Here is a 24,168-nt window from a genome sequence, read left to right as displayed (position 1 = left end):
GGAGACTTATTGGAAATAAAGAAGAACAACTTTGTAAAAGTGAAGATCCAAATGACCAAATTATTTCAAATTCCTGGACTTTATGGGATTTAAACGACACTGTTACAGAGAGAGTGTCTCTAGAGATGCTGAATCCACACATGGATTCAGTGAGCTGTTAATGTCACGGTCATGCTGTTTTAGTTAGCTCTCTGGCCCCGGGACCCAATTCCTAGCATCAGTTCTAGCACAGAATTTTTAATTTTGATACTTTTGGATATGTACCCTCTGGGCTGGATTCCGATATTTACACACATATACATATACGTCTAATAATTTTGACAAAATACTTCCTACTGATACATGTCAATTCTTCTGTGGTTTGGAAAACAGCACTTTAACAGTAACCACTGCTACCGCTCTGATGAGATCATAAGCATTCCAACATTCCAAAAGGTTCACTGCGATTCACTGACACACGGCCAAAAAGACAGTATCTTTTAACGCATACACTAGCTGAAGAAGGCGTATTTAAGGGTTTTAAATTTTCCAATATTTAACATTAAATTTTTATCACAGGTATTATATTTTTAACTTCATTTTCTGGAAACAGAATAGGTCTATTACTGACTTACTAAATGCTTCTATTTCCATAGAAATTTAGAAGTTGCTGTTCATATTAATTTATATTACTAATATGAATTATTAAAAATCATTTAATATTATAGCACATTTTAAAGTATTTTTTGTTTGTCTTACCTTGGGGTTAATGGGCTAAGAGCAGCTGGTCCTCCTAATAAGCTTCGACCAGTTTTTGGTTTATTTTGAACCTGTTTAGATAATATGGAAGTTCCTGTTCCAAGAGGGACAGTATCTGGTGAAATTACAGCTGAATCAATATAAGACACTGAGGAATCTGTATTCAAGGAGTACTTTGAATTGGAAGATTCTAAATTCAGTCTGTTTAATTCCTGAAACAGAAAATTTCCACCATGTCATTTATGATACATTTGGTTCATTCTTTTTTGTTTTCCATAATATTTGAACACCAGGATAGGATTATACTTACAATTGTGTCCTGGGGTGTTTCTGTAAGAACGGTCTCGGGTTGTCTATGAGATAAACTATGATTAGATACTAGTGTTGTGCAAGAGCTGGGCAGACAGTTGCTAAAGTTCTGTAAAGATGTTAATTTAAATGTTTGGTCAGGATCTGGCTTTTCACCTATGAAGGGAAAAAAAAATGTATGCCTCTGAGGAAATGACAATTAATATCTTTTTAAGTATGCATATATCAGTGGAAATAAGGCCTCACCCAGAGTTTTAAAGTTCTCCTGTTTCAGCTAATCAAATTTACTTCCCCAAAGCCCACCTATCAACTCATTACAAAAATTTTCACATAAAGCTGTAAATTTAGGAAATAAACTATAACACTATTTTAAATATAATAAATCATAGGAAAATGCAGATTTCTGTGCTTTTTTAAAGCAGAAAGCAACTAGATCTCATTTTGCTCAAGGTAAGGAGTGATGGTGCAGAACTGAAACCCAACAGACATTACAGTCAAGTTAGAAGCACTGCCATAGATACGTCCACGAGGTTTTAAAATGATCCTCATGCATTCTAGAGCACACAGACTAAGACACTCTTCCCCCATATTGTCCAGGTCTTATTTACATAACAGTTTCTGCTCCAGGAATTCTATTAGTTTCTTTCCTTATCCAGAAAGCTATTTTGCCTAGTGTTACACTCACAATACAAATTCTAGAGGACACAAGGCCACATCAGTCCTTAAACATGATTCTATTACCTTATTTCTTGTTCTCAACTTAACAGCCTTTAGCTTTGAAAAATGTTTTTCTCGTGAATAATTTGTATCACTCTCCGAGAATTAAGGAGCTGAGACAAAAAAGAAGAGGAAGCGGGGAACCCTCCCCTAGTCACCTCTACAAACCTACCTATTTCACATAACGATTCAAAGGGGGACCAGAGGAAAGGATTTAAACTAAGGCTCTTTTGGTAACATTCTGATCCTTTGGCAAGCCGATCTGTCTTGCTGTAAAGACAAACACATATATTAGACAAGCTGCACAACCCAAAACATCATAAAGAATTTTTTGGTACAAAAAATTAGGTAACTCCTATATGTGTATTTGTACACACACATACAAGTTCTGAGAGTACCCTTCTTGACACATTCCCTAAATTACTAATTTCCCCTTCTCACCACTCTCTAATCTATTATTTAGGGCAGTTCGAGTCAAAAGTCTGGTGAAAGCAAGCAGAACATGAATTGAACGGAATGCTGGCAAAATCAATTATCATTGCCTTCTTGAGTATTAGAATTGCTTTTAATTTGCTGTCAGAATCTAGAATTACTTAAGGAGATATGGACAATATCCAAATATTTCAGTCTTATGCTTCATTTTTAATGTAATATCCCAATGGTAATTTTGAAAGTGACTTAAATGCTTTAAATATAGTATATTTAAGTGATCAGGCTTTCTAATGAAGTGGAGGTGGTAGCTCTTTAAAAAAAAATTTTTTTTTAAAGATTTTATTTTTAAGTAATCTCTGTACCCAAAGGAGGGCTTGAACTCACAACCCTGAGATCAAGAGTTGCATGTTCTGCCAACTGAGCCAGCCAGGTACCCCGAGGTGGTAGCTCTTAATGAAAAAAATGTTCTAAAGAATTGGGGTGAAAAAATTATCAGATGGTACTGGGAAGAAACAGGTTAATCTAAGAACCAGACTTACCACCAGTTGTGTCCTAAACAGAAGTCTCATGAGCTATTATAGACAAAAAGATCAATAAGCTGTCTACCAAAATACTGGAGTTAAAAAAGATATCTTAACAAGCTACAGCTGCAAAACCACAACAGCTATGTATCCAGATTACTGGGTGCAATTTTGGTCACAAGACAGGCAAATGATGGCTGAAATGAAAAGCCAGTCTTTGGAGTAGAGTTTTCCCTCACTGGATGTTTAACCTTTAATATTTATAATGAATAAAAATAACCCATCCTTATCCTTTTTTTAAAAAAAATATACTGTTTTAAGTTTATGAGAGAGGGAGACCATGAGTGGGGAAGAGGCAGAGAGAGACAGAGAGAGAGAATCCTAAGCAGGTTCCATACTGAAAGCACAGAGCCCAACAGAGGCTTGAACTCATGAACTGTGAGATCGTGACCTGAGCCAAAGTTGGATGTTCAACTAACAGCCACCCAGGCACCTCCCTCATTCTTTTAAAGAAGGGGAAAACCCTTCTTCATGGTTAGGGACTGATTCAACTCTACCTTCAAAACTTTTATATTTTTAAATGTTTATTTATTTTGAGAGAGAGTGTGCATGCATGCACATGTGTGTATGAGTGGGGGGAGGGAAAAAGAGGGAGAGAGAATCCCAAGCGGGTTCCACACTGCCAGCACAGAGCTGGAAGCAGGGCTCGATCCCACAAATCCCACAAACTGTGAGATCCTGACCAAGCCGGATCAGGAGTCTGATGCTTAACTGCCTGAGCCACCCAGGCACCCAGCTCCTCTAAAACTTTTATTAATCTTGTTTAAAAAACTTTTTTAATGTTTATTTATTTTGAGAGAGAGTGCAAGAGGGGGGAGAGGCAGAGAGAGAGAGAGAGAGAGAGAGAGAGAGAGAGAGAGAGAGAGAATCCAAAGGAAGCTCTGCGGTATCAATGCACAGCCCATCATGGGGCTTGATCTCATGAACTGTGAGATTATAACCTGAGCTGAAATCAAGAGTTGGACACTCAACCAAGAGAGGCACCCAGGCACCCCTAAAATAATTAGTAATACGTAATAGTATTTTTGTGATTTTAATACTTTATTTTGTTTTATTAAACTTTATTTTAAAATAATTTTAGACTCACATACAAGTTGAAAAAAAATAAGAGTTCCCATGTACCCTACATCCAACTTCCCTCAATGACAACATCTGATATAACCATAGCACAATTATCAAAACTGGGAAATTGACAATAGCATAATACTGTAAACTAAACCACAGACTTTATTTGGGTTTCAGCCGTTTTTACACGCACTCATTTATGTATGGTTTTATGAAATTTCATCACACGTATAGATTTGTGTAACCATTACCACAATCAAGATATAGACAGAACTGTTCCAACAGCCCAGAGAAACTCCACAGCTGCCTCTGCACAGCCACATTCTTGCCTCAACTCTCCCCTGACCACCACTGATCTGTCCCTATCGTAATTTTATCATATCTATGTGGTTTTTTTTAATTTTTTTTAATGTTTATTTATTTTTGAGAGAGAGAGAGAGAGAGAGAGAGAGAGACAGACAGACGATGAGCAGGGGAGGGGCAGAGAGAGGGAGAGACACAGAATCTGAAGCAGGCTCCAGGCTCCGAGCTGTCAGCACAGAGCCCAACGCGGGGCTCGAACTCACGAACTGTGAGATCATGACCTGAGCCAAAGTCAGACACTCAACTGACTGAGCCACCCAGGGACCCCTATCATATCTATGTTTAATGAGAAATTCTATTGGTCTGCATCCTCACCAGCACGTGGTACTGTTTGTTTGTTTTTAATTTTTTATTTGAGAGAGAGAAAGAGAGACAGACAGAGACAGAGAGAAAGAGAGAGCATTAGCAAGAGGGGAAGAGGGGCAGAGGGAGAGAGAGAGAATCTCAAGCAGGCTCCACGCTCAGTGCAGAGCCTGACGTGGGCCTCCATTCCATGACCCTGGGATCATGACCTGAACTGAAATCAAGAGTCAGATGCTCAACAGACTGAGGCACCCAGGCGCCCCTGTCCGTTCTTATTTTAGTCATTTTAACAAGCACGTAGCGGTTTCTAATGGTGTTTTTTATTAGCCTTTCCTTAACAGCTAAGGATCTGGTACAACTTTTCATGTGCTTACTTACCATCCATATATCCTCTTTGGTGAAGTAGCCATTCAAATATTTCACCCACAGTCTAATTCCTTAGGTTTTAATTTTATTATTGAGAATTCAAGAAACAAAAGTGTTTCTACCAAGTTTTTCCTACTTAGCATCTTACACTCCTTCTTAACTAGGTAGAACTGATTATTCCCTCCATTGGATAAAATACTGCTCAGTTTTTAACTTTTTTTTAAGAGAGAATGGGAGTGTGGGCTTGGGGTGGGGGGAGGGGGAAGGGGGTAGATGGAGAATCTTAAGCAAGCTCCATACCCACAGGGCTCCATCTCAGGACCCTGAGATCATGACCTGAGCCAAAATCAAGAGTCTGATGCTCAACTGGCTGAGCCCCCCAGGTGCCCCCTGCTCAAATTTTATCACAGCATTTTTATTGTGATGATAAAAACTTATAAACTTTTGTTTACTGCTTCTCTCCTATTCTATTATAAACCTTTGAGGGCAGGGACTGTGAGTGATTTATCTTTACATCCTCAGGACCAAGTACTATGTTTAGCCACAAAGGGAGGATGGACCTCAAAGTTTCTCAAATAAATGATAAAAAGAATCATTGTTGCATGAACTAAATTCATTACTCCATGTCTTTTTATTAAGACAAATGAAGATATTGCTATTGTATCTTTATTTACTCCTGTTCTCAAAAGAGTGGTGTCATATGAAAATGAGCCCCCAAATTCAGGCAAATAATTTATTCTGTACAAAAAGACATTTTTGAGGTTTTTAAAAAACTACTATTCAAACTAGCCTCGATTTATCTTAAATCAGGTGCTTTCCTAATTCTTCAGACAAGCAGTCCTCAACCAATTCTCCTACAACATGTAACAGGTGACATTTACACAGACGATGCACTCCCATGCGTGGATGAACAATTCCCGTCACCTGATTATATCTCCACCCTCTACTCCCCAACCAAGGAGTATTTCAGACTAAAAATGAGTGCGAACAATATTATAGTGATAACTTTGAATTCACTCTCCCTTGCTTTCAAAAGACTAAATTTAAGTAAGTGTAGAGAAATTTTAAATACATTTCAAATGATTTGCAGATCACTGTTATTTCTACAACCATCGTGGAAATTTCTTAGGACATGCCTCCAAATTAGTATGGCAAACCAGATGGGAACTGCTATGCTTTATTACTGAAATTTATCTTCAAGCCTTGTTCTAAGGAGCCGAGGTGATATTTAATATTAGAGAAAAAACTTCACTCATTTCTTCTTTTTCCTCAGTGGATCACATGAAGATATTCTCCTCACCCAAGGTGGAAAAAACCTCCTATGTGCACTCAAATATCAGGTAGTGCTGCTGTGGCTATCATCATTAAGGCAAAGCAGATAGTGACAAATGGGATCAACATCTTCACGACTTTATAAGTTTAATAAGGTCACAGAACTAAAAGACTGTACTCTTCAGCCAAGTGCTATTTGATAAACACAGAAAGTGTAAGTTTTTTTAAACCACAAAGAATTCTACCACTGGAAACAATTTTCTGGTAGTGTGAATCATTGTTACTTACCAATATACATGTCCCAACAATGAAAGAGTAAAGCAAGCTGAATCACCAAACTCAGTAACAATATCATCATGGCTTTTCTGCTTATTAAACACTCCACCAGATAAGATCTGTTCCCCTTCTGCAAGCCTTTAAAACACAAATTTACAGATTAAAAAAAGTCAACATAAAAAGTACTGTGTGTAAAGACATCTTTCACTACCAATGTACTTCCAAATATGGGGATAGATAAAGTACCAAGTCCATGGCACCTTTAGAACAGCAATAGCCATGTATTTAGAATCATTTGGAAGACTGGGAATTTATGGTCTTAAAATTCCAGTCTTGCCTTTAAGAACAGAACCAGTTAAATTCAGTCCCTATATGTACAAATGTAGTGTGAGCAACATACACATTACTCATGTCAAAAGAAATGGAAGGTCTTTATACTGGGGGAAAATGTGTACGGTTCTTCATTAACAGACGTAGTGGTCCTTTTTATTTAGTTCTGTAATTCCTTGAAATAGGAATTTGCAAGAGAATTTAATAACACTAATTAGATGTTAGTGAAAAACTGCATACTTAATGGTCTCACTCGTTTTTAGGTTTATAAAAGAAACCCGAATAGCACTTCATCTCTTTTTATTTACCAATTATGTTTTCTTGATATAGAAAATCACAAGTGTTTCCCAAAGGAAAAAAAAAAAAAACCAACTTGACTTCACTATACATTTTTAGCATATCAGAGTTTATAATGGTATCTCTTTTAAAGTTTTTTCCAAATCATCATGTGGAAAATACTCTAGTAAGTTTACACAGCATATCCTAAACATTAAAGGTGATATCTATATTTCTTCTACGGTCAGTGGGACTTTTAAAAAACCATGAATACTTGTAAATGAGATAAGAATGTCCAAGGTAAGAATTGGCTTAAGAAACTAGCAAATTAAATATATTTTTAGGAAGTTAGCATTAAACCTTCGGAGTAAAAATAATTCAATAACAAATATTTCAGAAATTTTATAGATATTTTAGCTAGTTTTTTAATTTAAGTCATCAGTTAGACAGGGGACAAATACAATAATCATTATTAGTCTGTGGAGACTTCAGGAGGCTCATTTGTGTCCTCTCGCTATAAACCTACCAACTACATTCACAAACACACTTCTGCGATTATCTATTTATCTAGTCCCTTTTAGCATCATTCCATCTCTCACGGCACAGAACAGAGTTTAACAGAAGATAACTACCTATATCTCTACCTGCCTCCAGATTCAGAATAGGGACAGCTGACATGTTTAATTGTAATGTTCAAAAGAAGTGCTCTCCTGAACCCGCCCCCTCGCTTCAAAGGGGTAGGACAGAGTGGTCTGGAAAGCCAAATAACTACACAACTACTTAGACATAATGAAGCATTAATCTCAGGTGAACAGGTAAGGAGGTTTTCAGGCGTATTCCAATTGAAAGCAAAGGAAAGGAAATAACACTTGGGATAATTTTGGGAAATGATAGGAATTAGTTGCAACTTAAGTTTCCCCAGAGTTAAATTCTATTATTTATTACCATAACAATGAAATCTCTCCATAACAAAAGTGATAATGCCACAGGCAACAGTATAAACATTTTAAGTTACTGAAATAGACAAATTGCTACTACCAAAAAAGAGGGGAGAAAGGGAGTCAAGAGTTTAATCTATCAAAAGGATTTTATCCAAAATTCTACAGTGTAAGTAAACAATATTAGATAGAAAAGATTTAAAAACTTACTTGCTGAGATCAACACAACATTTTGCAAGCAGGTATTTACACTGCGGTGTAGTACAACTGTGTCCTTTCAAGAGTCTATATGCTTTATATGCCTTTCCTGAGCGGTAATAACAGGTTGCCAATAAAAACAAGGCTTCCTCTGAGTGTACTAAGAGCACATATGAAAAAAAATGGCTATTATTCAGTATGTTGAATGGTAATCACTGTTTATCTGGCAATAAACAAGTTTAGCAACAAAAAATTAGTCATGTTATTTAATATAAAACAATCATTTATTAATCCAAATTTGAATTGAGAAATACTTTACTGACAGAAATCTTAGTTCCCCAAGTCCTGATTACCTTCTTCTTACAAAGAACCAAGGAAGTAATACAATGAAGACAGTCATGGTATTTTCTGTAAATCCTTAACAAAAGTGCACACTTGTGTGCACACCCGCACACTCACACCTACCTTTAAATAGACTACCAGTAAACGGTCTTGTTTTTTGTAGTATTTTTCTAACAGACTCTTTGAGAGAACAGATGTCCAATTTCATGAGAAAGGTGCACTCAGGGTTGGGAAGCTAATTACCAATCTGAGATTACTTTCTACATTAAAAAAGGACCAGATTTTAAAAAACAAAAAACACTTCTTTCTAACACCAAATGTATACTAAATTACACTCAAGATAATTTAAGACAGAAGAAAAATTCTAAATTGTGAATACCCACAGCATTTAAACCACTCACTCGACAGACTTAACACTTCTACAGCAACGACAATTATACTGCCTTGCAGTGCAGGAGCTGAATTATTCAATCTGTCCCCTGGTCTCCATACTAGGAAGGAAATGCCCCTTCTGTCCTAGTTAATGAAATGTGGCATTTTCCCCTTTATTCACTCTCTCCCAAACTGACCATCACTTCACTTCTATCCTTGCAATCTCCCAACCAATCCAGGTGAGAGTCTAGAGAGGCCAACAACAAAGGAGATAGAAAGAAAGCAGGAAAATCACAAATCTGTGCTTCTAAAAATGGGTCCGGTAATAATCTCAGTGGGTTGAGGGGTGTTCTAAGCCAGTGGTTCTAAAAGTGTGGCTGGCCCCTCTACCAGCACGGCATGACTTGGGAGCTTGTTAGAAATTCTTAGCTTCAACCGAGACCCACTGAATCAGTAATTCTGGGAGTGAGGACCGGTGGTCTTGCGTTGTAACAAACGCTTCAGGCAATTCTGACGCATGCTAAAGTTTGAGAATCACTGTTCTGAAGTACAAGATAAACTTGACACATCTTAAAAAGTTAACTTCACCCAAAGCTTGGGATAAAAAATTGTTAACTTCAAAGTTTAGGATAAAAAAGTAGGTAATTTGAAAGATTACTCTTACACAGGTTTTTGGGTCATATATATGTATATGCAAGCAAAAACAGAACCCTTCTTCTCTGGTCCATCTTAACATTTTTCATGAAACTCTAGTATAAAAAAACAATATGCAATGAATGATATGGAGTAAATGATCAGGAACTTTGGCACACACGTTAATGGGGTGTACATAGTATTAATGCTTCAGAAGCAAAAAGAATGAATAGGGAGCTCTACTGTAGGGGGAGCAAACTTTTAATTTCACTGAACTGTAAGTGCTAATTCACACAAATTAGAAAGTGTGATTTCTTTTTGACCTCGCGATAAAGGCCTTGATTCTGGTCACTTTATAAATTAAGTTTTTTAAAAACTCATTGATTATACCAAAAAGCAATGGTTCCCCAAACCTAAACTTTTAGCCGTAACAATGCTTTATCAAATGTTTTCTTTACAAATACTTGTTTATGCATAGGTCCATTTTCACTGCTTTAAAATTCCCTAATAACATAAAAGTACCAAATACTGTGTGTGTGCGCGCACGATTTTAGTGTGTAATGCAATTGCCTTTTTGAAGCGTGATACCTTAAAATCTACAAGTTCAAATGGGAATATGGATTGGAAGGCTGAGCATGCCTTAAGGTTAATGGACGTGTAAGATATTGATGTAAATCTGGAACAATTTGAAGGGTTGTAAAAGACATGGAGAGACACGGGTGGTTTTTGAGGCTCTCCAGAAATAACTTGACAGTCCTAAATACAACCAGTGGGCCAGTAGTAAGGAGTTATAATAAAGCTAAGCTGCAGAGACTTTCAACAAATAGATTTTGTCTGGAACAATAACTCCAACCGATTGATAGTGGCTGCCTCGAGTGCTAAATTCAGAAAGATTCTAAGGCTGATCATGGCTTAGGTAGTAAGTGTGCAGAGATCAAAGCAACAGGACCTAGAAATGGTTATAGATGTCTCCATGACATCCTTTTATTTACCATCCTTTACTTAGAGCCTTAATTAAAATATGTGATTGGGAATTAGAAGGCCCATAATTTATTTTATAATCAGGAATAAAGTGAGAATTGACTCCAGTCACTCTTAACATAATATTGAGGAATCAATCATGTACTAATTAAAGTATGGTACTTCCATATGGTGAAACACTCACCATAGTCATCCAAAAAAAAAAAAAAAGACGTATTTCCAGAACACACTATTAAGTGAAAACAACAACAACAAAAAACCCCAAACGAAGTTGTAGAATGATGCTGAAGTCCCTCTTCTTACAAACAGGCTAGGCTTCAAAAACGAAAGGTCATTTCATAGAAGTCCAAAATAGTTAGGAGAGGTTTAAGCTTGCATCTTTCAGATACATTTCCATCAAATAGGAAGGTGAATTAGTCTTTCAATGCTTTCAAGTCAGACAGTCACCTCTTCTTCGTGTTGACTTACAATGTAAATGAGCAGACTTCCAAAATGGACCAGTTCTGGCAAGACTTAAAAGTTTGGTGAGGTGAGGGTTCTTGGTCTTGATAAATTCTACAATTATCATCGAGAACTGCTTACAGGTTAAAGTACTCTGCCTGCTGCCTTGTCAAGAATTCTGATATTGTTAAGTATTCGAAGGGCATAGAATCTATGAAATCATCTATGATTTGTGACACACGTCATCCTGATTAACTTTTAAGTTCGTTTATTTATTTATTTATTTATTTATTTATTTAGAGAGTGCACGCACAAGAAGGGGAGGGGCAGTGAGAGAGGGAGAGAGAATCCCAAGCAGGCTCTTTGCTGTCTGCATGGAGCCTGATGTGGGGCTTGATCCCATGAACTGTGAGATCATGACCTGAGCCAAAATCAAGGGTCAGATGCCCAACTGACTGAGCCACCCAGGCACCCCTTAAGTTCTGTTTTTAAAAAATATTTTAATTTACTTTTTAAAAGTAAGCTCTACACCCAACGTGGGGCTTGAATTCAAAACCCCAAAATCAAGAGTTGCATGCCCTACTGACTGAGCCAGCCAGGCACCCCAATCATCTAAGTTCTTAAATCAAAGAAAGGCAGTACAGCACATGCATTTAGGAGTACAACACTACTAAATTTACAATACCTGAATAGTCATTGGATAGTAATGTGGGTTACACATACATGACAATGAGCCACAAGCTCAAATAATTCCATTTCATCACTAACTTTTCTATTGCGAAGGATTTCAACTGCCTGGATTCTATGCTTTTCAGATGCAGCATGATTCAGTCCATCCTTCAGAATCATTTCTTTTGTTGAATACCTCATCTACATACACAACTTCAGTATTTTAATACTATTGCCACTTTTTATTTTCTCTACATTTGTTTACATCCTAAATTGCAGTATTAACTGGTTTTGTCTTTATTGTATGCGATAGGATTAAAATGTTTTAAAATACTTTGAAACTGTGCTTAGAGTAAATATACCACAGGTAAGAGGGCTGGAGGAAATTTTAAAAAGGTTCCTTAGTGTTTGAAGGTGGAAAGTGGTCATACATAAGGAGAAAGCAGATCATGCAGGGCTCTGAAAGCGATCTAAAGATTTAGGGATAAATCCTCATAGCAACTAGACATCTCTGAAGCATTTTAAGAAGGAAAGTAAAGAGAATGGGTTGATTTGGGAAGGGGAAAGGGAAGAGGCAGGGAAGAGTAGATATGGGAAAAGCAGTTAGGAAGCTTTTTTAGTAAGAGATAGCAATGCCTTAGATTAGCGTGGGAACATTATGAGTCCAGGCTTACATGCATTGAGTTTGATGTCTGTGATGTTTGTGTGAAACAGCTAAGTTAATGCAATGAAACATTTGAGTCTCGAATAAAAAAAAGTTTGTTCGAAGACCTGAGTCTTAATCACTAACACATTATAAAAATGAAAACTATGACAATAAAAAAGCATCATCCTTTTTACTGGCAAGCATTTAACTTTGACAGTAAAAGGTTAGGCCGATGGACCAGACACCCTTTTGATACCCTCCCCTCCTTGCTCCACCCCCATATAACAAACTGACTGAAATTTTTAGGAACCAGATATATTTATTAAATTTTCCAATAATGGCCTACAAATGAAACACTATGCCATATCATTAGTAGTACTCTGGACATTTCCCCTCAATGATGCCCTTAATATAACCTGATAAACAATTTTTTCTAAAAAAAATGTTGCCATTTTTAGTCACATATTTCTGTGAGTCTAGGCTCTCGGTATCCTGGCTAAGACAGAGAAGAGAAACAGATGCTGAACCTTTTACTCGGGTTCACTTCTCTTCAACTGAGCCCAATTTACTGAAACTGATATACCCTGTACAATGTCTACATCTGGGCCCATTAATCGTTAAGACAGGTAGAAAACTGGTGAACAATTTTACAGTAACTTAAATATGTTCATATTGAAAAATGAACATTTTGTAGCGTGGGATGCAAAATCTACATCAAGATAGAACACTAGATTTCAAGCAATTGGGAGCTTTGCCCTAGGACCCTCAGAATAACTTAGGGAATACATGTTGACACAATGTCTTCAGCTACTTCTTCTTCCTTGCTTTTCACCAGTTACAACTGCCACTCCCATGCAGTCTCACGGATAGCAATTCTTCATCTTTCCCCAGAGGTCCTGGGGAAAGTATATAATATAATGTACACAAAATATAATGTACACAGAACTTACAACCGGTTAATTTTCTGAACATAAATAAATCACCTCTAAGGACCTGCCATATTTATTGTATTAATGTATTCTTTGTCCATATAATCTAAGACTGTTTCTATTTGTTCCTAACCACCCATTTCTATTCATTCTCAACAGCTAAATACATTTAATAGCAATTAAAAACCTTAGATATTGCAGTACTACATGCTATCTATTAGGGCAAAGGGGAAAGCTGAATCTATATTGTGTGTTAATTAGCAATGGAGAAAACCTTTGATCAAGGAGATCAGGTATGGCAGTGGGAAGGAAAAGTAGGTGAAGGGGTATGGAGGGAGGTGATACGATTAGGAGTTTTTCCAAACAGCAAGGCTCGATTCACTATGCACTGTGAAATCAATTCGGTGAATTTCAACCTGCATTAAAACAACAATAACAAACACTCAGAGAAAATATCATCATATGTAAGAAGAGTAAAAAAAAAAAAAAAAAAAAAAAAAAATCTGAAAAGCCACCGTAATAGAATATGCTAGGGGAGAGGAACTTGTAAAGGACTTCCTACGTGCCAAAACCACAGATTATTATAGTTAGTGCTGAAAACTATCCTGTTAAGTAGGTATCTCTCTTCCCAAGTTAAAGATGAGGAAAATTAGGCTCAGAGTAACTTCTTACTGAAGATCAAATGGCTAATGAACATCGGAGCTGACATTCTACACCACCTGGCTTATAGCACAGTCTTAGGTGGTCTAACTATGGAATTCTTAGGAGAAAGACAAATGGGTGACAAAGAACTAGTGAAATTGAGAAATTACTTCAAGAATTTGGCTTTCAGAGGGTCCTATCCATCTACTTCGTTAGCCTCATGCACTATAGGGTGTCCTTCTCTAAAACACAGGAGCTATGGCTAGTGGCATTAGGATGCCACTGAGCAAAAGGGCACCAGGTTACATGTAACATACCAATTCTCATCAACTATTACTGTCGGCCAGCAACACTGTGTTAATAAGAATTATGAGGCTGGTTCAACAGGAACAAGTAGTATGATGGATTAGTAATGTCTATCATGGGTCAGACTGGCCTGTATCTGCTGCTACCCTTGGTAAAGTGGAATCAGATCTACCACTTACTGCCTGTGAACACTGCTCTCCGTTTCTTCATTTCTAAAATGGCAATAGTAATGTCTATTTTATAGGATTATTGAAAACTAAATAAGAAATTAAGTATTACAGTACCTAGTACATAATAAGAAATTAATAAATGTTCTTTAGAAGTTACTGTTGTCATTGGTATTGAACTAGGATAGTATCTGCTCCCATAAAATTTTCCCTCATAGAAATTAGAGTTCAACAGAGTGGTTAGGTTCAACAGTTAACCCTTGAACAATGAGGGGGTCAGAGGCACCTACCCTGCAGAGTCAAAAATCTGCCAGTAATTTTTGACTTCCCCAAAACTTAACTACTAAAAGCCTACTGTTGGGGTGCCTGGGTGGCTCACCTGGTTAAGCATCACTCTTGATTTTGCCTCAGGTCATGATCTCTGTGGTTCCTGAGTTCAAGTCCCAAGTTGGGCTCTGAGCTGTCAGCATGGAGCCTACTTGGGATTCTCTCTCTCTCCCCACCCCTCTTTTTGCCCCTCCCCTGCTCATGTTCTCTTTCTCTCTCTCAAAATGCTATTAAGAAAATCATAAGAGGGGCACCTGGGTAGCTCAGTTGGTTAAGCGTCCGACTTCAGCTCAGGTCATGATCTCACAGTTTGTGAGTTTGAGCCCTGCATTGGGCTCTGTGCTGACAGCCTGGAGCCTGGAGCTTGCCCTGAATTCCGTATCTTCCTCTCTCTCTGCCCCTCCCCCGTTTTCTCTCTCTCAAAAATAAACAAACATTAAAATAATTTTAAAAAAAGGGGAAAATCATAAGGAAGAGAAAATACATTTATGGTACTATATTGTATTAAAAATCTGCATTCGAATAGACTCACATGGTTCCAATCTGCGTTGTTCAAGGGTCAACTGTATGTTGAGAGAAACTAACACTGAACAACTTTCCAAGTGTCAAGCACTGTATCAAACACAGAAAGTGGATTAAACAGCTTTATCCAGATTCATCTGGAACCCTGCCCCAATTCTATGGGAAAACCTACTTGTTTGAATTTGAAACCACTAACTCACAATCTTTTAGAGCCTAACTATAATAAACTAGAAACTGCCAATCCTTTAATAAGCAAATACAAAAAAGAAAGTATAAGACAGCAAAACATGAGGGTTGCGTAGGTATCAATGAAAATATATGTCAGTAGGTTTTGCATGATACACCTTGCTTTTAAAATATCGAGTAGAGTAGGGCAATCTATTGCATTATTTTCTTTCTAAGCCTCTCTCACCTTCTAAATCCTTTCACTGGGACCTCAGACTCCTGTTCCACACACAGATCCTCCCCACTTTCTTTACTGAATTTCCAGTCTCTCTTGAAGGACCTGACAGCACTCTCAAAGTGATGCTATTTCCCTCATAACCCACTTACATCAGAATCAAGGTAAGGTTTCCTCTTTGCTTCGTAAAACCATTTCCAAGCATTACTCTTTGCCTGTTTGTGAAACTCCCTGCTCCTGAGTTCATACCTTCTCCTCATAACTCTCAGCTACTAAATGCAGGACATTCTGCTTCATTAATGGAAAAATTCTGCACCTGATTCATGGTCTTCCGCTCCCATGTTATTCCCCCACATCTCCCAATTCAACCTCATCTAGATTTCTGGCACTTCTCTGAATCTTATTCACCAATATTCTTCTGTGTTAACTTTCCTATAGTTTACATTTCCTGGTCCGTATCTTGTCTGTATTTTTAATGTTCTTATCCCTTGTCCTTTCTGGTGACACATGCCTGGCAAATCCCTAAGATCTACTTTCTTATGCTTGCAGTTAGGTTACTAAGCACTTGCTACTAGAGTAAAATCATACAACTGATCAGAAAGGTTCCACTAGCAATTCAGACACAAACATACAAAATACGCAAAAATAAAGCTCATCTACAACCACAAAAAAAATGGAAACTCTTGGCAAGTAATCCAATGGGAACATACACAGAAAGTACAAAAACGGATTAAGCAAACAAACACCTGAGTAAAAAGAAGGCAGCACTATTTCTTGTTGGGAAGGCTATCTATAGTAATTTAGAGAATTATATGTTTGCAGGTCAGCATTGGTCAAAATCTTTGTGAAATTTCAAAGCAATAATAAAATAGACATAGAAAAATAAAGGATAAAAAAAGGGGAAAGACTTCTAATGAATGAATTGGAAAGAAAAAAATGATGGGCGATAGGCCTTATGAAATATTAAAATATAAAGTGTTAAAAATGGTATGGGGGGGGCGCCTGGGTGGCGCAGTCGGTTAAGCGTCCGACTTCAGCCAGGTCACGATCTCGCGGTCCGTGAGTTCGAGCCCCGCGTCAGGCTCTGGGCTGATGGCTCGGAGCCTGGACCCTATTTCCGATTCTGTGTCTCCCTCTCTCTCTGCCCCTCCCCCGTTCATGCTCTGTCTCTCTCTGTCCCAAAAAAAAAAAAAAAAAAAAAAAAAAAAAAGTTGAAAAAAAAAAAAAAGAAAAAAAAAAATGGTATGGGGGTGCCTGGGTGGCTCTGTGGATTGAGTGACAGGCTCTTGATTTTGGCTCAGGTCATGATCCCAGCATAGTAGGATCAAGCCCCATGTCGGGCTCCATGCTAAGTGTGGAGCCTACTTGAGATTCTCTCTCTCTACCTCCCTCCCCCCCTCCCCAATTTGCACTCTCTCTCTTAAAAAAAAAAAAAAAAAAGGCATGATATTGGATTAAAAACAGAAAATTAACTAATGGAAGAGAGGAGAAATTCTGGAGACAGAACAAAGCGTTTTTTGTTTGTTTTTTTTTTAAGTTTATTTATTTATTTTGAGAGACAGAGCAAGCATGAGCAAGGAAGGGGCAGAGAGAGAGGGAGACAGAGAATCCCAAGCAGGCTCCATGCTGTTGTGGAGCCTGACACAGCGCACGACCCCACAAACTGAGAGATCAAGACCTGAGCCAAAACCAAGAGACTGATGCTTAACTGACTGAGCCACCCAGGCACCCCAGAACAAAACATTTTTTAAAAATTTAATATAAAACCAAGTAAAACACCATGCAGGAGGGAAAAAAGCATTGTTTAATATACAATATTGAATAAATTAAGTAATAATACCATGATAAATTCTTTAAATTTTTTTAACCATCAATAACCACATATTAATTGTAGTTGTAGAAAGATGACTTTTCCACCTACTGAAGCAATAGAAGAAAGTATAAATGATAAAGCAGATGAGGTCAACTACATAAAAATTTTAAATATACCAATAGAATTAAGATTAAAAAGCAACAATCTGGGTCAAATAGACAATAAAGATATACCTCATAGAACTAGGAATAAATTTAAAACAAACACTTGAGAAAATACCCAGAATCCCTTGTAGTTATAAAAATGCAAGACAAAATATTTCATAATTCTCAAGTAAGCAAAAATACATTAAATTGATCAAATCTAATACTGAAAGGATTATAAAGGAAGTCTTATGGTGTTGGTCACACCCCAGATTATTTTACCCTTCTCTCTGCTGGGTTATCAACTGGGGAAAAAGTAATTTGTTGTAGAACTGATCACAGTTTGACTTGTAAGTTCCATTCTAGAATATATAGCCCCACAAAATAACATATAAAAGAAAAAAAAAGCTGTACCTAATTATCTGTATTAGCATCTTAGAAAGAGAATTACAAGAATTAATGACAGAAACAAAGCATACATTACCAGCACATGTTTATCGAACATTTATTACCATGCCAGAAGGCTGTGCCAAGTGCTTTAAATACATTATCTCATTTCACTCTTCAACGTTCGCAAGCGATTATCGTTAACTTTATTTTATAGATGAGAACTCTGAAATACTCAGACACTGAGTGACTGTCCAAGGTCTACAACTGCATATTTAAGTGACAGGGTGAGGGTTTATACCAAAGCTATAGACTAAATTCATGCTCTTAGCTATAGAATATAGACTCTCTTAACAGAAAACCTAGACAAAAATATCTAGAGATTGGAAAATGATTAAGTAAACCATAGTGTAAAACCTGAAACAACTCTACAGTTATTAAAAGTAGCACATAAGGGAGAAAACAGATACAAGGAAAAGTTTTTATGAACTAGTACCAATCATAAAGAAACAACAAAAGCAATCCCCAGAGTCTTGTTATATTGAAGTCATAGGAAAGGACAGAATTCCATTTATTTTATTCCTTTATTGTTTTATAGAAATGAACAGATTACAAACCTTCTGCATACAGTCGTTCTGCAAGAAAAACTGCATCTCGGTAAGCATAGTGGTTTAGTGCTTGCCATATAGCAGCCTGAAAGTAGAGGGAAAAGAACATAAGTACACAAATATACAGTTTCAAAGTAACGCCTAGCGGAGCCTGACATAGTGTAATCAAATCAGTGACACTAATTTAAGTAATAAAACAAAACCTCAATGTCCATAGTGCAAACTCCATGGCATGTTACACAAGGCTCTTCACAGTATGGCTCCTAACATACCTGAATTTACTCACTCAATTCTCCATGGACATTTAGGCCTCTGTGCCTTTTTGTACTTCCTCTTCCCCCACAGAGGAATGGAGGCTCCCTCACATACCTCCTTTTACAAATTGCTCATCTCTACAGACCCAGCTTAATTAACACCTACTTCATGAAGGTTTCCTGGCTGATTCCTAACCTTTTTTTTTTTTTTTGGTAAACATATCTCTTCTAGTGGCGCACTCATATTTTGTTACAGTTATGTGTTTATGGGTCTGCCCACCCCACCAAACTACACTGCTCCAAACTAACAACGGTGGTTTAAGCAATTTTTCACGATATGCATGAAATGTCATCCTCCACAAAAACTTCCCCACCTATTTTTAAAAATTTTTATTAAAAATTAAAATAAATAAATAGTCTTAAAATTTTAGTGATTGTCCTAGGGTTTACAATACACATTTTTAAATGATCTGAATTTAAATGCAAATAACGTTATACAGAGCCACATGTAGTATCAAATCCTTGTAAAAGTACATAATCAATTCTTCTCTTCCACCCCCGGTGCTAGGTTTGCCATATATTTCAGTTTTCTATATAAAAGCAAAATACTTGAATACAAATTTTGTTTTAAAAAGTGGTTACTTCTGGGGCGCCTGGGTGGCGCAGTCGGTTAAGCGTCCGACTTCAGCCAGGTCACGATCTTGCGGTCCGTGAGTTCGAGCCCCGCGTCAGGCTCTGGGCTGATGGCTCGGAGCCTGGAGCCTGTTTCCGATTCTGTGTCTCCCTCTCTCTCTGCCCCTCCCCCGTTCATGCTCTGTCTCTCTCTGTCCCAAAAATAAATAAAAAACATTGAAAAAAAAAAAAAGTGGTTACTTCTTACAATAAAAAAATGAGAAAAATGTAAAAAAAATTAAAAAAAAATTTTTATTTGAGTGTGCGTACTAATGAGTTGGAGAGGGGGACATGGGGTGGGAGGGAAACAGAAAGAGAATCCCAAGCAGCCTCCATGCTCTGACCCAGATCATGAGATCATGACCTGAGGTGAAATCAAGAGTCAGCCACTTAACTGACAGGGCCATCCAGATGCCTCTCCACCTATGACCTTTAAAGCAACCCTATTCTCACCCACCCAAGGAAGCATATTGGGAGACAAATGAGCAAACTATAATAGCACTAATCTTTAATCTAGGTGAATATATTTTTCTTTTTCTAAAGTTATAAAACATAGCTATAAAGTATATAACAGCTAGAATGACATTTTAATTAATAATAAATGAAAACATTTAGACCCATGTACTCACTATCCAGCTCAAGAAATAGATATTACCAATATATTTCAAGCCCTCTCCCACAGGTGCTCATCAGTCACATAACCTCTCTGAAACCACCACTCTGAATTTTGTTAATCTTCAGGTTTTCTTTACAATTTTTATACATTTGTATGTATGTATCATCCTTAAGCAATGCAACACTTTTCCCTGTTTCTGAATTTTTAAATAAATACAAGCATGTTGTACATATTATGCTATAATTTGCTTTGAAATCCAATATTTAAAAAATTCATTCTCAATCTGTGTAGCTAGAATTCATTCATTTTGATTGCAGAATAAATAATATTTCCATTGTAAAAATACATCAAAATCCATTTCATCTATTTACAGTATATGAACATTTGGGCTATTTCCAGTTTTTTTCCAGTTATAATAATGCTGCAAAGAACATTCTTATATTTATCTCTTAGGGTACCTATTTAAGAATCTCTCCAAATTGCGATATATACTTAAGAATGAAATTATGGGGTTGTTGAGTTCATGTTCATACACAGGTTCATCTTTACTAGGTAATACAAATCATTTTCAAAGTGTGGGTTTAATTTACACTCCTACCAAAAACATATGACTACTCATTATGCCACATCTTTGTCTACACTATGTACTATCAAAAAAATCTTTGTTTATTGACTGATTGATTGTAATCTCTATCCCTCTCTCTATGTGGGGCTTGAACTCATGACCTTGACATCGAGTTGCAGGCTCTAATGATAGCCAGCCAGGTGCCCCCCAATTTCTTATTTTTACCAGTCTGACAGATGTAAAATGCTTATCTAGTGCCTTTAATTTGCATTTCTCTGAATATTAAAATGAGTTCAATAGTAATTTATTTCACGTTTATTGGTCTTCTGGCAAATGCCAATTCATGTGTCATTCATTTTTCTGTTAGATGATTTACCTTTTCTTACTATTTTATCCAGAATTTTTGAGAGCATTAAACCAGAGAGGTTTTTTTTGTTGTCGAAGTTTTAGTGTATCATATAACACTAATTTTAAGTCTGTTATATAAATTGTGTATCTGTAAATTATGTGTTTACATATATTTATGTTTTGCCTAGCATTTTTAGGAGCACAACACCATAGGAGTTTCTTTTAATCTTTCTGGGTTTCTTTTTAACTTCTGGTCTATCACAAGATATAAAAGTCACCAATTGATTAAAAAAATCATCAACTCACAAAGTGAGATATCTTACAAGTGATCATGATACAACAGTGTTTATTTTTAGCCATGTATACAGCTCATAATTTGTTGAACAGTTTAATAGTTACAATAAAACCAGCACGGTGGGATGACCTCATGAAACCACTAGCTAACACTGTAACAGTAAAGCTAGATTACATTGTAACAAGTGATTAATATGCCTTGGCTATAGTACAATCTCAAATATTTGAATGAAAAAGCAAATGTTTACTAACATTTCTATGAGTATTATTAATTATAATTTTTTATATTCAAAGTCCTAGTAGTAGTTGATGACTTACTTAGCCCAAGGGTGTAGTTTTCTATTTTCTCATGGGGTCTCTGGAGCCTCTTGTTTAAGCTTACTTTCTATACAGTCTAAATTTTTTAAAGTCTCAGGACTGTCTAATCTGACCATTTCCATCTAGGCACAAGGGAAAGGAAAAAGGTGGGAATTTAAATTTAATTCAAATTTAAATTTAATTTAAATTAATAATCTAAACTATCACAGGCAGCATTTTTTCCCTCTAACGTTACCGTTCTTAATCCAGTCATTTCCTACCACTTTGAGAACTATCTAAAACTGCTATTCAAAGTGTGGTCCTTGGAGCAACAACACTAATATCTTCTGGAAGTTTTCTGGAAGTGTGGAATCTCAGACCCAATCCTAAACCTACTAAATCAGAATCAGCATTTTTAACAAGATCCCCGGGTGATTTATATGCGTATTAAAGTTTGAAAAGGACTGATCTAAAAAAGATTTATTCTAATTAAAAATATCCCTGCTCAGCAGATTCCCCAAAGCCAAAAAGGCTGTCTCATCTGTTAATTCAAGATGTTATGAATAAAATACTTTCTAATCCTTCAGGCCATGGCCCTTAGCTTTAAAAGAAAGGCTTGAGTTACTCAAGTTCCAAAGCCTCTTGTTTGTAGGTCTTCATGTTCCTTCTTGGGCAAGTGACAATGTCTCAAGTCTCTTGTTTTAAAACATAAGAGTCCATAATGGTTAATATGTACATAATGTTACATAAAGTACATAATGGCTCCTAGTACATACCTAATAATCACTCAAATTTTAGCCATGCCATCAACATTATCATCGTGTCTTCCTCCCTAATCAAAGCTTTCTAATGTGTTTTTAAAAGTTTATTTATTTAAGCAATCTGTATACCCAACTTGGGACTTCAAACCGATGACCCCAAGATCAAGAGCCGCATGCTCTACCGACTGAGCCAGCCAGGCACCCCTGTGCTTTTGATTTTTTTTTTTATCAAACAATTGAGAAGGTGAACCTTCCAACAAAAATAGGTGGCACTGGCAAGGAGTGAATATAAGAGCAGGTTTTAAACATGCTACAGGCTCCCTGCTATCCGGCCTACATCTCCTCTGTACTATGACACAGAAAAGACATACGTAAAAGGTAATGTGACAAACTACGAGTGTTTTCCTCAGAGAACTTCAACATTTGCACGGTGGAAGAACTCAAAAAAACGTCGTTCAGAAAACAACAGGCTAAAGGGTGTTCAAATCTAATTTGATTCAATTATTTCTTGACTGTTTAATATAACCTCCAGCTTCAATCCATGGCCGATGAAACCTAACTCTAACCCTCTGACACTTTCTAATCAAGATATCCAAGTCACTTCTCTGACCTTCAGTTTTAATCATCTGTAAAATAAGTACAAAAAACACTACCTTTGAGATAAATCTAGCACAGTACTTGGCTGAATTCTAAACCTCCATAAGAACTTATCTGTCCCTCTGGTGTTCTACCAGACCATCCCATGACCTAGGGTTCTGGAACCGTGCATATAGGTATATGCCAAAATGATACTCATTTAAATTAGGCAACTGCAATGGTGATGAAAGGAAGAAACTCAATGAAACATTTACTTTCTAAGGCAGACCTGTCCCCCCCCCCCTTTTTTTAAGTTTATTTTGAGAGAGTGTGTGTGCAAGAGGAGGGGCAGAAAGAGGGAAAGAGAGAATCTCAAGCAGGCTCCACACCCACCATGCATGGAGCTGATGTGCGGGGCTTGATTCCATGACCATGAGATCATGATCTGAGCCGACACCAAGAGTTGGACACTCAACCGACTGAGCCACCTAGGCGCCCCCCACCATTACTTTTAATAGTGTCTTATTTGTCTTCCCTGAATTCTTTCCCACCCTGTGATCCATTTTCTCTCTGTGAGCTTTTCACAAATCAGATCTGATCATATTATCCTCTCACTTAAGATCTTTCTCTGGCTTCTCATTGTCCTTAATGACAAAAATCCAAACCACCAAACCAGGGAGGATGGTATAGTCCGTGCTTACCTCTCCAATTCCTCTTGTATCATGCTTTCTTACGCTGTGTTTGGACAATGGCTTTCTTTCAACTCCTCAAACCTACCATGTTACCTTCCTGCCACAGGCCCTTTAAACATATACATAGTTCACTTTACCTGGTACCTTCCTCCAAACTATGCATATTCGAGTCATTCTTTGGACTTCTTTCTCAAGGAACACTTTTTTGGGGGAGCTCTGATGAGGTCAGGCATTCCTATTACACACTCTTATAGCACTAAGTACCTTTCCTTTGTAATACTTCTCACTGCTGTAATTTTACATAAATAAGTAATGTCTTCCTCACTATAAACTGCAGAAAGGTAGAGACTACTTCTGGTTTTGCTCATTATTAGATTCCCAGCATCTATTATGTACTTTTTAAGCAAGGGCTTAACTAATGGATGTTGAATGAATAAACAACTGATCTTTGATTTCTGCCAGTCCTCCTACTGGTAGTATCTTATGTTAGTCTTAGCTTTAAGTTTCTCTGTATTCATATACAGTTGACCCTTGAACAGCATGGGTTTGAACTGCATGGGTCCACTTACATGTGGATTTTTTTCAATAAATACAATATACT

At 37.0% G+C, this 24,168-nt stretch overlaps 1 protein-coding gene across 6 annotated transcripts in view; it reads right to left on the bottom strand.

The window, feature by feature from the left end:
- CDC27 (cell division cycle 27) overlaps positions 1–24,168 on the bottom strand; it is a 69,808-nt gene that overhangs the window by 38,275 nt on the left and 7,365 nt on the right. For 3 of the 6 annotated variants that reach the window (XR_002076747.2, XM_019437469.2, XM_019437468.2), the window contains exons 2-7: positions 18,502–18,577; positions 8,177–8,324; positions 6,435–6,560; positions 1,937–2,034; positions 1,049–1,203; positions 739–950 (exon numbers count right to left, since the gene is read on the bottom strand). Coding sequence is in view for 5 of the 6 variants with exons in the window: in XM_019437469.2 (XP_019293014.1) it covers positions 739–950; positions 1,049–1,203; positions 1,937–2,034; positions 6,435–6,560; positions 8,177–8,324; positions 18,502–18,577 (815 nt within the window). In the remaining variant the exon portion in view is untranslated. Of the gene's footprint in view, positions 1–738; positions 951–1,048; positions 1,204–1,936; positions 2,035–6,434; positions 6,561–8,176; positions 8,325–18,501; positions 18,578–24,168 lie in introns of those variants that run through there. The other 3 variants (XM_019437470.2, XM_053893302.1, XM_053893303.1) reach the window with 3 other exon arrangements.

The sequence above is a fragment of the Panthera pardus genome, unplaced genomic scaffold, assembly GCF_024362965.1.
Source record: "Panthera pardus isolate Hobbes unplaced genomic scaffold, ASM2436296v1 HiC_scaffold_3, whole genome shotgun sequence".
Lineage (NCBI taxonomy): Eukaryota > Metazoa > Chordata > Mammalia > Carnivora > Felidae > Panthera > Panthera pardus.
This window is presented reverse-complemented; position numbering and strand designations above follow the sequence as displayed.